This window comes from Nuphar pumila, chromosome 15, assembly GCF_984573655.1.
Source record: "Nuphar pumila chromosome 15, dmNupPumi1.hap1.1, whole genome shotgun sequence".
Lineage (NCBI taxonomy): Eukaryota > Viridiplantae > Streptophyta > Magnoliopsida > Nymphaeales > Nymphaeaceae > Nuphar > Nuphar pumila.
Window position 1 is genome coordinate 75,116,264 of NC_143263.1, and position 14,892 is coordinate 75,131,155.

A 14,892-nucleotide genomic window follows, 5' to 3' on the forward strand; every position below is an offset into this window, starting at 1 on the left:
CTTGTGGGATATCTGGATTTTCCTACAAAAATCAAAGTGGATTCATAATAGAATCTACTAGCGATATGGAAATTTTGAAGTTTTTCCAAGTAATTTTGACCTTTGTCAAAAATCGGATTTCCCAGACTTCTGGGAAAATCTTGATTTTTCTTTGTCAGGGTATAGACAGACCCTAATGCACCAAGTCCACCCAATCCATAGCTCGTCTGCAAACTCTTTCAACATAAAAGTTTTTCTTAACATTAGTTTCTGTCATTTCTCAAAATTTGGGAATTTTTGGATCTGTTTCAGTATTTTGTCCAAAATTGTCTTTTCTGTCTCACAAATTTCAATATCCCGAAATTCCAGAGATTTTGGTCTCTGATAACAGTGTAATAATTTCCAAACCGTAACCCGAATTCCAATTCTGTAAAAAGAAAAAATCTTCCTCTGTTTGTTACGGACATTTTTCCACAATTTCAGCCATTTTCCCATCTGTTTGCTATTTTTCTCACATTGTCTCCCGAAACCTGTCTGTTTTCCCCAAATCCTGGAGTCGCCGGATTCCGATCCGACTTGCCGGAGTGGTACAGCTCCGACCATAGGTCAAAACCAGAAAGTGTAAAATGAAAAAAAATACTTGCCTTACTGTCCTTTGTCACCCCATAAAATTTGGGAAATTTTTATCGAAGTTTGATATCCAAAATCCTCTTTAGAATCAGCATTTTAGGCAAAAATCATAAAATTTAGGGTTTTTATTTGAATTTCCATATTTAAAAATACAAAAAACTAGATTTTCGAGCTCCATTCTGTTTTTAGGGTTATGTTAGATGTCCATGCCAAATTTGGCTTAATTCCAAGTTCATTTGCCCCATGTGTTAGTTTATCTTTAAATTTAGAAGCGAAAATCAGGCAAAAATCAGGTTAAATTTGATATTTTATGATATTTTCTCCAATTTAGGGTTTTATTCATGTAAATTAGCATGTATAATCATATTAGGGTTAATTTCAATGTCATTTTCATTTCACATTTTCCAAATTTACAAAATTTATTTCAAAAAACCCTGATTTCAAGGTCATCAAGGGTATTTTGGTCATTTTAACCCCAATTTCGAATTTTCAAGTTTATTTTCAAAATTTATTCACTATTTATCATGTTTATATCAAATGGGGTATGAATTTGGGTTTATATATGAATAATATTCGATAATTTCCCATATTTTCGGATAAATTCAGAAAAACTTACATTTTTGTGCTAACCTTGTTTTCCAGTTTTGCAGGAACATTCAAGAAGAAGGCTTAGTCACTTTATTTCTTTATTTTATTCAATTCAATGTAAAAATGTAATATTTGGAATAAGAGTTACATTTCTACTTAGAATAGGGCTGCATTGCATATAGTTTAATTTCTGCAAATTTCAATATGTGATGTATGATTCATGCACATTTATTTCAAATTTACTATGGTTTACACGAATGGAACATGCACAAGCTCTTATGGAGTTTATAAACTTGGTGGGATTCATATTTATGGCCATAGTAAGAATATGAAGAAAACCAAGATTTATGATCTTCGTATTAGCCACATTCAGCCTACACACTTAGGCTAACTTCAAAATGCACTGCATTTCTCAAAAATTCAAAAGGATTTCTCAATTCCTCAATTGAAAATCCCTTTAAAATTCATATTTATTCATTCATTTCATTCAAATTGTATTATTTTCAAATTTATTTTCCAATTTCAATTTCAGAAAATTCAGTTTTCTCAAGAATTTCCAAGTTTCTCAGGATTAGATTTTCTCAGAATTCTAAATTTTCAAATGAGATTTCAAAGCATTTCCTAAGTTCAAACCAAGATTTTCCAATATTTTAAAATTCTCAAATTTCAAAATCCCAAGTTTTCAGAAATCCTTTTCCAATGAACTTCTGATTTTCTTAGAATTTTTAAATCCATTTCCTCAGAAAAGCAATTCCAAATCTCAAAATCGATTTTCCAAAGTTCAAGTTTTCCTGAGAAATCACTTTCCAATGCAAATTTCTGATTTTCAATGAACTTCAATGATTTTCCCAGGAATCCCAATTTCAAGTACTTTTTCAATCATTTTTTCAGCATATTTCAATTTTCCAAAGCAAACATCATGTTTCTCAAACTTGCATTATTTTCAAAATTTCATAGCACAAGCCTGATTCTCTGTGCATTCTAGAAAAAATAGAGCATAATTTAGATATTTGAGTTGAGTTAAAACACGTAATTGATCTTTGGTTCAATTACCCCTGGTAAAGGCGCCAGGAATGGTTGAACCTCATACCGACAGGCGGATCCCATTCCACGAAATTTTCCCGCAAATTTTCAAAACGGAGGCGAGTTAATTTTCAAAATAATTTTCAAAACTTTGGTCGAGTTTGACTCGCGAAATTCGTTTCTCTCTCGCAAGGGAGGGGAAAATTTTTGTGATGATAACAAGTGCAAAAACTGTGAGCATACCATTGGCGCATCATTTTAGACTGTCTACCGCACAGTGCTAGAAGTCAGATGATGAGGTTCAAGACATGTCAAAGGTTCTAATGCAAGAACAGTGGGATGTCTAATGTATGCCATGGCTTATACAAGACCAGATTTGGCACACGCTATCAGTGTGGTGAGCAAGTTTCTATTAAATCCAAGTCGACAACATTGGAACACAGTCAAGTGGATCTTTAGATACTTGAAGCGTGGCATCATGTTCAGAAGTCAACAAAATGATCGTTCAGTTGAGGGATATGTAAATGTGGACTATGCAGGTGACTTGGATGATAGGTGGTCTACAACAGGATATGTATTCATGCTCGTGGGAGGGCCTATTTCTAGGAGATCCATGGTGCATCATCTAGTTGCATTATCCACTACTGAGTCTGAGTATATGGCAATTGTCGAGGCTGCCAAGGAAGCTCTGTGGCTTATAGGGTTGGTGAAAGAGATGGGTGTACAACAAGGAGGAGTTCAGCTACATTGTGACAGCCAGAGCGCCATCTATTTGGCAAAGAACCAGGTGTATCATGCAAGGACCAAACACATAGATGTGAGGTTTCACAAGATCAGAGAGCTGGTGTCTTCGGGTGAAATATTGCTTAAGAAAGTTCACACTTTCGAGAATGCACCAAACATGTTGATAAAACCTGTTACTACAGATAAGTTCAAGCATTGCTTGGACTTGATTAATGTCTCCAGTTGCTAGATGAAAGCTGCCCCAACTTAGTGTTCCAGGTGGAGTTTTCGGTAATACTTTCTTGTCTCCAAAGTGGTGGATATTTGCCAAGGTGGAGATTGTTGGAGTGTGTGGCTCATATTCGATGAGTATGCAGTGGTAGTGGTGGAACGAGCGATGACACCTGCAGTGGTTCATCCTAGTTGGGTCACCAGTAGTTGGGGATTTACGGGAGAAAAGAGTTCCTGCTGCTCTGGTACAAGCGGGTTTTTTTTTTGTAAAACTCTTGTAGTTTCTTTATTTTCGGTAAATCTTGGGTTAGTATAAGTATGCATGTTGTAACCCTACGTTGTGAAGAGAGAAGAGGAATAATAATGGTCGCTCGTTCTTGTAGATGTAGGCATATTGCCAAACCACGTAAAAATCCTTGTGTTATTTTTTTTTCATAGCAATAACTGCACTCATTCTCAACAGAAAATCATTATCTCTCCTTCAAATAGAGTGAGTTTACTTTCCTTTTCTTATTCTTCTCACTTTCATTTAAACCTTTTATCGAAATGGGTACAGATTTCAAGAAAATCCTGCTAACTCAGCCTTCACATGAGAATATTTTCATCAGCGGGGAGGTATGAATGGATTTGCACAAGAAAACTGGTAAGATGCACTTGTGTTAGCACACCACATTCCTACCATGATAATTTGATGCTTGTTTCACTTATAATAGGAAAGGAAGAAAAATGGATGCCAGCTTAGCAGTTTCTCATGAAAATTACATGAAACAAAGAGGCCCTTTTTATTTGAACAATGCTAGGAATTGTAAGGAATGAAAATGAGTGACTTAGCATTAATTTATTGATGATTGACAATAGTATGATAATTTAATGGCAGAGTTCCAACCACACTAAAAGCTTTCACAATTTCTTCTATCTATTTGAACTGGAATGACTACATAAAGACAACAACATTTATTGGCAGCCTTCCTGAGGTGCAAACACTAGCATTTTTCTCCTTTCTTTGTAAAGAATTTTGCTTTTGTGGATGACCTCTACCAGAAACATGTATCTATGCACGACAATGTGTACAAAAGTAGCATCAAACGGACTGCAACTTCAGTTTTACTTTGGATGGAATACGTGCAACATGGTTGTTTCTGTCAATCCAAGCAATTATTGAACTTCCTTCCAAGACCCCCTGAGAATTTAACAAGCAAAAAGTCAACAATTTTTCCTTTTTCTTTTATTGAATTGACATGATTTCTTCTTACTGTCAATTGTGATAGTCACCTCTTGATTTGGAAGCTTGAAAACGAAGAAATCGAAAAACAGACGTGTGGTAGAAACTTTTGAAATTTTCAGTCTCAGGACAAACCTATCTCCACTCTGCATCCACAATTACAAAGTGCAAACTTCTTATCATTATGGAATAAACCCTCTATCTATCTTATATTAATTGAAACTTGTAATATATTGTTCATCATAAAAAAATAAACAAAAATGATATTGACCCCTACTTATTTCATTGAGTGGAAATATTGAAATAGTAGTGGTCCAAATCACGCTAAAATTCTGTATGATAAAATGGATAATCACCAAAGATGCTACAATAATTGTGGTGTGATCCAGAAGAACACTTTATAAGTGTGTGCCCCTTTTTATCAGAGTGTTCTGCTCCGTTTCTCTCTTAAAAGGGCCAAGCACTTTATAAGTGTTCGTCCAGAACACTGGACCATGCCTCGGGGGTAGCCGCTACCTAGCACAAGTCAATGGTGCTGAATTGTTTGGCGACCAACTCTGTGTCTACTTTCTACAATAATTGAATGGCTAACTACTTACCTGTAAAGGAGTGATAAACTTGAGAGCTTGTGTGTTGCACCTGCATGGCCTTCAGACTTCAACCCATTGATATTGGGACCAACTCTGTCAAACACATCTGTATAACCTAAAACACATAGGGAATGTAATACACCATTAACAAATGTATGCATTCAACCATCAAAGAAAAACAAAAATTTTGAGAAATCAATCTTGAAACACATGTTTCACAAGCTCAGTATCATTTTTTCTCATCAATGGTTGCAGAAATCACATGGATTAACTTAATTCTTTAGGATCTTGGCATTGATATTCCCAAGCTCCAACTATTTTTTGTGACAATTTATCAGTCCTTCAAATGACAATGAAACTCATTTTTCATTTGAGATCGATTATAATTTTGTTGGTGAGAACACGGCTCAACAACAACTAGTTACATGGTTTATCCCCTCAAAGTTACAAACGTGTTTACCAAGCCATTAACTAAACCCCTCCTTCACTCTTTCAAAAAATCATTTTAAACTTTAAAAAAAAAAAAACTAAATCCATGTTCAAGAATTCAAGTCTCAAACTTGGATTATGAAAATCTCCAATGCTGGGTTTGTGGGGGAGTATTAGTGATACTAGTTTGGACTCAAAATTGATCCAAATACCAGCTAATGAAGGATAAAATGGTATTGGTATTCTAGAAGGGTTGAAGGATAAGTACGAAGTATCAAAAGACAAGTCTTCAACTCTCCAATCTCAACAAATCAAACTACAAGGGAAGGAAACTCGATGAGGAAAAAAACCACCAACTGTTGTATTGTAACCGAATGATCTCACCGATATGTGGGAAATAGTCTATACAATTGTAAATTGCCAAGGATGGTAAAATAAGAAAAGCCTTATCCCTCTTTTCGAACAACATAATAGAGTGTGTTTACTTTCCTTTTCTTCTTCTTCTCACTTTCGTTTAGACCTTATACAGAAATGGGTACAGATTTCAAAAAAAAATCCTGCTAGCTTAGCCTTCACATGAGAATGCTTTCATCGGCGAAGAGGTATAAAAGGATTTGCACAAGAAAACTGGTCGGACCCACTTGTGTCAGCACGCCGCTTTCCTACCAACATAATTTGATGTTTGTTTCACTCATAATAGGAAAGGAAGGAAAATGGATGCCAGATTAGCAATTTCCCATGAAGATTACATGAAACAAACATACCCTGTTTAATTGAACTACCCTAGGAATTATAAGGAATGAAAATGAGTGCACAAGAATTAATTTATTGATGATTGACAATAGTCTGACAATTTAATGTCAGAATTCCAACAACACTAAAAGCTCTCACCATTTCTTTTATCTATTTGAACTAGAATGACTACATAACGACACCTACATTTATGGGCAGCCTTTTGGAGGCAGCAAACACTAGCATTTTTCTCCTTTCTTTGTAGGGAATTTTGCTTTTGTGGATGTTGTATTGATGACCTCTAGCAGAAACATGTATCCATGCACGACAATGTGTACAAGAGTATCATCAAACGGATTGCAACTTCAATTTTACTTCCGATGGAATACGTGCAGGATGGTTGTTTCCGTCAATCCAAGCAATTATTGAACTTCCTTCCAAGACTACCTGAGAAATTAACAAGAAAAAGTTAAGCAGTTTTTCCTTCTTCTTTCATCAAATTGACATGATTTCTTCTTACTGTCAATTGTGATAGTTACCTCTTGATTTGGAAGCTTGAAAATGAAGAAATCGAAAAATAGACGTGTGGTAGAAATATTTGAATTTTGCAGTCTCAGAACAAACCTATCTCCACGCTGCATCCACAATTACAAAGTGAAAACTTCTTAGCATCATTGGAGAAACCCTCTATCTATCTTATATTAATTGAAACTTGTAATATATTGTTCATCATAAAAAAATAAACAAAAATGATATTGACCCCTACTTATTTCATTGAGTGGAAATATTGAAATAGTAGTGGTCCAAATCACGCTAAAATTCTGTATGATAAAATGGATAATCACCAAAGATGCTACAATAATTGTGGTGTGATCCAGAAGAACACTTTATAAGTGTGTGCCCCTTTTTATCAGAGTGTTCTGCTCCGTTTCTCTCTTAAAAGGGCCAAGCACTTTATAAGTGTTCGTCCAGAACACTGGACCATGCCTCGGGGGTAGCCGCTACCTAGCACAAGTCAATGGTGCTAAATTGTTTGGCGACCAACTCTGTGTCTACTTTCTACAATAATTGAATGGCTAACTACTTACCTGTAAAGGAGTGATAAACTTGAGAGCTTGTGTGTTGCACCTGCATGGCCTTCAGACTTCAACCCATTGATATTGGAACCAACTCTGTCAAACACATCTGTATAACCTAAAACACATAGGGAATGTAATACACCATTAACTAATGTATGCATTCAACCATCAAAGAAAAACAAAAATTTTGAGAAATCAATCTTGAAACACATGTTTCACAATTGGCAGGCAATCAAATTATTTGATTGTATGCCAAAAAGAACTAATTTTGCAATTCTTATTTCCATCAGCAATATGAAATAATTAGAGCTGGTCAAAAATGATAAACAATATGTTAAAGAAGAATATTGCTAGTGGTGCGCTTGAAAATCAAAATCATGATGCTTGTGTGTAGACACATATAACCCTATGAATGTTGTCTCATAAAAATCAAATAATGATTATTGGGTTATATTCATCCATTGATTCTCATTTTTCTGAAGCCAAATACAGGGTTATATTTTGGTGAATCCATCAGTATTGTAGCTCAAAAATGGTTAAAACCAAACTAGAAACAAAAACAAAATCATTTCAGTCTCACCATGTTCAAGGTAATGGGAATATATGGCATTATTAACAACTCCATATTGGTCCAATTCATAATCACGAACTTGAAGCTCAACATCATGACAACCCTGCACACTGAAGAAATCAAATCCCAGATTAGTACTCTTTGATCCTCCTGTTGTTTGTTATTAGGCCAGGCAATGGGCCCGCCCAGCCCTACCCAACCAGCCCACTAATCAATTTACCTGGATGACAAGCCGTACCGGGCTGTGTACATCAAGTGCATAGCACCATCCTATTCCGAGTCTGAGTCAAAATAAGAATCCGTTTAGGGTAGATGCGATTAAGTCAATATATATATATATATATATATATATATATATATATATATATATATATATATATATATATATATGTGTGTGTGTGTGTGTGTGTGTGTGTGTGTGTGTGTGTGTAAATCATGAACTATTATTTTCTCGTTGATTCATGTATATGTGAAACATGTCTGGATACCTAATTTGATTCTAGTAGTTCAATGTATAAACTGCTATATATATTCCATAAAATGATTTATTTGGCTGATTCTAGAAAAATTAGTTATGATTCAATAACCAAAAGATTCAAAAGATCCATCATCCCACTTTCATTGGTTCTACTGGTTTCAAGCACACCAGTGGTACGTAAGACTAACGGAGGAAGCGAAGGAGTTGCTGCATGAGATGCATTTTTGATAAATTTTTGAGATCACACGTTGAAACAGAGCATTCATCTGAGACTATGTTAAGTACAAGTATTATTTGAGATATCTTCCTCGTGTATTTGTGGGTTATAAAGACAACTACCAGGGTTGTTGGTGTCAACACATTGAACCAGAGCGTGTGTACATTGGTATACATGTTATTTTTTATGAAAATAAACACCCTTTTTTGAGGTAATGGCATAGCACTTTTAACAATCAGAGTGAGATCTCTATATTTTTTGAGTGGATTGCTAGTTGTGAGCAAGAGGAAGAATCAGACCAGCAAACCAACTCTATGGCATCATCAACCTTAGATCATAGGCACCTCTAGACTGCTGATTACCAGACAGCTGGATCCTATCATGGTAGTCACACTGATCCGATATATATGAAATCATGGGTCAATTAGATGGAAATCAACAAAAACATGACCTCAATTAACAACACCATCAACATGTAAATCAAGGTGATATTGTTATTAGTAGTATTCCAGATTTAAATTCCCATATTATGATCACTTTGTCCAAACACGGGAATGTGAATCCCAATCCAGCATAAATTTTTGGCTTTAAACCACCCCAGGTGGTATCAAGCTATGACAGATGAAACAGAAGCCCTTGGGAACTTGTCCCTAAGAAAATGGATCTCTTGATAGATTAAAAGCTTGCATAGTTGATAATGGTTACACCCAACTACTAAGAGTTGACTTTATTAAGACATTTTCTCTTGTCATCACCGACCACCAACTACCAAGAAAATGGATCTTTTCATAGATTAAAAGCTTGCATAGTTGCTAATGGGTACACCCACCTGCCAATAGTTGACTTTATTGAGACATTTTCTCTTGTCACCACACAAAATATCGTAACCATTTCGTGCCAGTAATGACTTTTACTTCATTGGCGCTAAATATAATCATGCCAACAAAGATGTTATAATGGCACAATGTATGTTGTACCAATACTTCTTTATTGGCGCGATCATATTTTATGCCAGTAAATATGCTTCATTATTGGCGCGCATAAGAGGAGCACCAATAAAAAGATAATTTCTTGTAGTGTTGGCTCATGGGTGAAAATTTTGCCAATTGGATATAACAAATACTTTCTTGTGTGCTTTTTTAATTGAACCTGTATTAATGGAACAATAGCTTGGATTCCAAGATTCTCAAAGACCTAATTATGATTAGAATTTAAAAAGGGCTTTATAAGGAATTAAGCAGTTGTCTCGAACATGGTTTGATAGGTTCAATATTTTCTTATTGGTTGCGGGCTTCTATTGCAGTGATGCAGATTTTTCTTTAAATTTGCCAAAATACTCAAGGTTGTAGACTGTTGCTTCTCTATGTTGAAGACATTATAGTTACAGGAAGTAATTACACATTTGTCATTGATGTCATTTCCAAATTAAATTGCGAATTCACTTTAAGGACTTATGAGATATTCACTACTTTCTTTGAGTGCCAATAAACAGCCAACTATTAGCGTTCAAGTTCCGAAGCTGAGTATCATTTTTTCTCATCAATGGCTGCAGAAATCACATGGATTAACTTAATTCTTTAGGATCTTGGCATCGATATTCCCAAGCTCCAACTATTTTTTGTGACAATTTATGAGTCCTTCAAATGACAGTGAAACTCATTTTCCATTTGAGATCGATTATCATTTTGTTGGTGAGAACACGGCTCAACAACAACTAGTTACATGGTTCATCCCCTCAAAGTTACAAATGTGTTTACCAAGCCATTAACTAAACCCCTCCTTCACTCTTTCAAAAAGTCATTTTAAACTCTTTAAAAAAAAAAAAAAACTAAATCCATGTTCAAGAATTCAAGTCTCAAACTTGGCTTATGAAAATCTCCAATGTTGGGTTTGTGGGGGAGTATTAGTGATACTAGTTTGGACTCAAAATTGATCCAAATACCAACTAATGAAGGATAAAATGGTACTGGTATTCTAGAAGGGTTGAAGGATAAGTACGAAGTATCAAAAGATAAGTCTTCAACTCTCTAATCTCAACAAATCAAACTACAAGGGAAAGAAACTCGAAGAGGAGGAAAAAAACCACCAACTGTTGTATTGTAACCGAGTGATCTCACCGATATGTGGGAAATAGTCTATACAATTGTAAATAGCCAAGGATGGTAAAATAAGAAAAGCCTTATCCCTCCTTTCAAACAACGTAAATAGAGTGTGTTTACTTTCCTTTTCGTCTTCTTCTCACTTTCGTTTAGACCTTATACAAAAATGGGTACAGATTTCAAAAAAATTCTGCTAGCGCAGCCTTCACATGAGAATGCTTTCATCGGCGGAGAGGTATAAAAGGATTTGCACAAGAAAACTGGTAGGACCCACTTGTGTCAGCACGCCGCTTTCCTACCAACATAATTTGATGTTTGTTTCACTCATAATAGGAAAGGAAGGAAAATGGATGCCAGATTAGCAATTTCCAATGAAAATTACATGAAACAAACATACCCTGTTTAATTGAACTACCCTAGGAATTATAAGGAATGAAAATGAGTGCACAAGAATTAATTCATTGATGATTGACAATAGTATGACAATTTAATGTTAGAATTCCAACAACACTAAAAGCTCTCACCATTTCTTTTATCTATTTGAACTAGAATGACTACATAACGACACCAACATTTATGGGCAGCCTTTTGGAGGCAGCAAACACTAGCATTTTTCTCCTTTCTTTGTAGGGAATTTTGCTATTGTGGATGTTGTATTGATGACCTCTAGCAGAAACATGTATCCATGCACGACAATGTGTACAAGAGTAGCATCAAACGGATTGCAACTTCAATTTTACTTCCGATGGAATACGTGCAGGATGGTTGTTTCCGTCAATCCAAGCAATTATTGAACTTCCTTCCAAGACTAGCTGAGAAATTAACAAGAAAAAGTTAAGCAGTTTTTCCTTCTTCTTTCATCAAATTGACATGATTTCTTCTTACTGTCAATTGTGATAGTTACCTCTTGATTTGGAAGCTTGAAAATGAAGAAATCGAAAAACAGACGTGTGGTAGAAATTTTTGAAATTTGCAGTCTGAGGACAAACCTATCTCCACGCTGCATCCACAATTACAAAGTGCAAACTTCTTAGCATCATTGGAGAAACCCTCTATCTATCTTACTTATATTAATTGAAACTTGTAATATATTGTTCATCATAAAAAAATAAACAAAAATGATATTGACCCCTACTTATTTCATTGAGTGGAAATATTGAAATAGTAATGGTACAAATCACACTAAAATTCCGTATGATAAAATGGATAATCACGGAAGATGCTACAGTAATTGTGGTGTGATGCAGGAGAACACTTTATAAGTGTGTGTCCCTTTTTATTAGCAGGATAGGCGGGAAGCAGAGTGTTCTGCCCCGCTCTCTCTCTTAAAAGAGCCAAGCACTTTATAAGTGTTCGTCCAAAACACTGGACCACGCCTCAGGGGCAGCCGCTACCTAGTACCAGTCGATAGGGCTGAACACCTTGTTAATTGTTTGGCGACAAACTGTGTCTACTTTCTACAGTAATTGAATGGCTAACTACTTACCTGTAAAGGAGTGATAAACTTGAGAGACAGCTTGTGTGTTGCAGCTGCATGGCCTTCAGACTTCAATCCATTTATATCGAGACCAACTCTGTCAAACACGTCTGTATAACCTAAAACACATAGGGAATGTAGGGAACCATTAACTAATGCATGCATTCAACCATCAAAGAAAAACCAAAATTTTGAGAAATCAATCTTGAAACACATGTTTCACAATTGGCAGGCAATCTGCCAAGAAGAACTAATTCTGCAATTCTTATTTCCATCAGCATTATGAAATAATTAGAGCTGGTAAAGAATGATAAACAGTATGTTAAAGAAGAATAGTGCCGGTGATGCGCTTGAAAATCAAAATTCATGATGTTTGTGTGCAGTCACATGTAAACCCATGAATGCCGTCTGAATAAAATCAAATCATGAAGATTGGGTTATATTCTTCCGTTGATTCTCATTTTTCTGAAGCCAAATACAGGGTTACATTTTTGGTGAATCCATCAGTACTGTAGCTGAAAAATGGCTAAAACCAAACTAGAAACAAAAACAAAACCATTTCAGTCTCACCATGTTCGAGGTAATGGGAATATATGGCATTATTAACAACTCCATATTGGTCCAATTCATAATCACGAACTTGAAGCTCAACATCATGACAGCCCTGCACACTGAAAAAGTCAAATCCCAAATTAGTACTCTTTGATCCTCCTGTTACAGGGTCATATATAGTTGTAGTGAGAGGGACGTACCATGATCCATTTTGCACATCTTGGTCTTGGAGGAGGGTGAGAGGATCCTTGTTAAGGAGTAAGCTGCGAGGAGGTGTCAGACTAAGCATTCTTTGAGATGGCAACTTGGTTGTTGATGGAACCCTAAGCAGAGTGGTTGAGTCTGAGCATGCAGGCATTGTGGTAATGGAAGGGTTGAAGGGGCGGAAAGCTCCATAGCTGAACTTGGTAATGGCTTCCATCTTCTATCACCAAGTTGGGTTCCTTTGTGTCTAATTCCATCAATTTATAGCGTTATTCACAGCCTTTCCTTCCAGGCAGCCTCCTTCTCGGAATGTACGATTTTGCCATTTCTAAAATTTTCTGTTGACTGAACAAGCATCTAACTAGCACGTGGATTTTGTGTGATAGTGAGATTTTCCAAATACTCGTAATTATGGTCCTTGCGTGTCAACCGGTTAGGTTTGGTTCGGACCCAGGCGAAACCAGATTTTTGGGTATGGTATTGAGTCTGGACCCGAATCTAATTGGGTCTACTATAAAAAAAACAATACCCGAACCTGATAAGAACTACATGAACCAGACCCGGTAAAACCACATTTTTTTATCATTTTTACATTAAAAATTTGCAGGTCTTAATCGAAACTCGGGTTGGGCTCTAGTCTGGTATAAAATTTCTTAAACTATACCCGGGTCCATGTATTAATGGGGGTCCATACCCAGGTCTTATTCAGGTCTTCTTATTTATCACAATACCCGGACCATATAAGGTTTGGTTCGGGTCATGTCCAGGTAATTAAACCCCACTCATTGACACCCCCTACTTGCCAGGTTGAAGATGGTTGAGGAGACCGTAAGATTGATAAGATGTAACATGTCGGGTTCTGCCTCACCCCAGCTTGCCAATAAAAAAAAGAAGATTTAAAAAGTCGCCCCTCTTGAAACCTCGCAAAATGGGGGTCATCAGTAGGGGTGTCAATAGGTCAGGTTTGGTTCGAACCCAGGTAGAACCAGACCAGGCCTTGATTTTGAGGTATGGTGTGGGGTCCGAACCTGAGAATAATTGGTCCCTCCATAAGAGAAACAATAACCGAACCCCATAAGAACTACATGAAGCAGACCAATAATATTTGTATCATTTTTACATTGATAAATTATGGGTCTTAATGGAAACTTGGGTCCGGACCCATAATTGGACGGGTCGGGTTAGGGTAAACCCGAACAGTTGACGCCCCTAGTCAATGCTTGGATGGCTGCTTTACTTCGACACACGTCGTATTCCACTGGTGATAGAACCTGGTCTATCCAGATGAAAACCTAACCAGCAGACCAATAAAAGATTACCGTACCTAGCATGAAGTTTTTTCCAAAGCTGACATCACCAAATCTTTGATGGTGTCGTCACCTTAGACCAATGTAAGTTCTGTTGGAACTCAAGTCTAAAACTTGAAAATTTTACCTATTGAAACCATAGGGTTTTCTCACGATGTTTTTTTTAAAATTTTTATTGTGTCCATATGGGGACGTTTGACACGCTTGACAAACGCTGCTTGAACCTCCAGAAACGCGCCAGGGGTTGCCACTAGGCCAGGGAAACAGCTCGGTTCATGTTGGGCTCACAAACAGCTCGTTGGAACACATAAAATAGGCTCAACAAGCTGAATACAAACAATAGGTTCTGGCTCGGCTCGGCCCGACTGGTATAAGTTTGTTAGGTATTACTGTAATATGTTTTTTACATGTATTTTTTTTATAATCCTATTTCTTCCAGCTCTAAACCATTGTATTTTTTTCAATAAACAAGTCAGCTCAAACTTCTCAGGTTCATTAATTATGAGGTCGAACTCGGCTGGGGTCGCCACAAAAATGTGCTCAAGCTTGGCTCGTTCAGCTCGTTTACCAGCCCTAGGTGCGACTGGCATGTCCCTTTAAAACCAAAGGCACGGGACAAAGTTGTCCCCACATTACTTTGCCCCTGAATTTCAAACACGGTACACACCCATAGTTCTCAACTAAGACGTGTTTAATGCGTGGGGAAAAAATGGATAAAGGTTCGAGTCAAGGAGATTCTAACCTTTTTTTTCTTAATAAGT

General features: G+C 36.5%; 1 protein-coding gene across 1 annotated transcript; it reads right to left on the reverse strand.

Annotated features, from left to right (window-relative positions):
- Positions 1-11,090: 11,090 nt before the first annotated feature.
- On the reverse strand, positions 11,091-13,002 carry LOC149815634 (acyl-acyl carrier protein thioesterase ATL3, chloroplastic-like). Its single transcript, XM_089989770.1, has 5 exons — positions 12,821-13,002; positions 12,639-12,739; positions 12,078-12,187; positions 11,496-11,591; positions 11,091-11,403 (listed from the first exon to the last, which is right to left on the reverse strand). Exons 1-5 carry the CDS (start codon positions 12,976-12,978, stop codon positions 11,305-11,307), a joined length of 564 nt encoding a protein of 187 aa, XP_089845896.1. The 5' UTR covers positions 12,979-13,002; the 3' UTR covers positions 11,091-11,304.
- Positions 13,003-14,892: the final 1,890 nt, after the last annotated feature.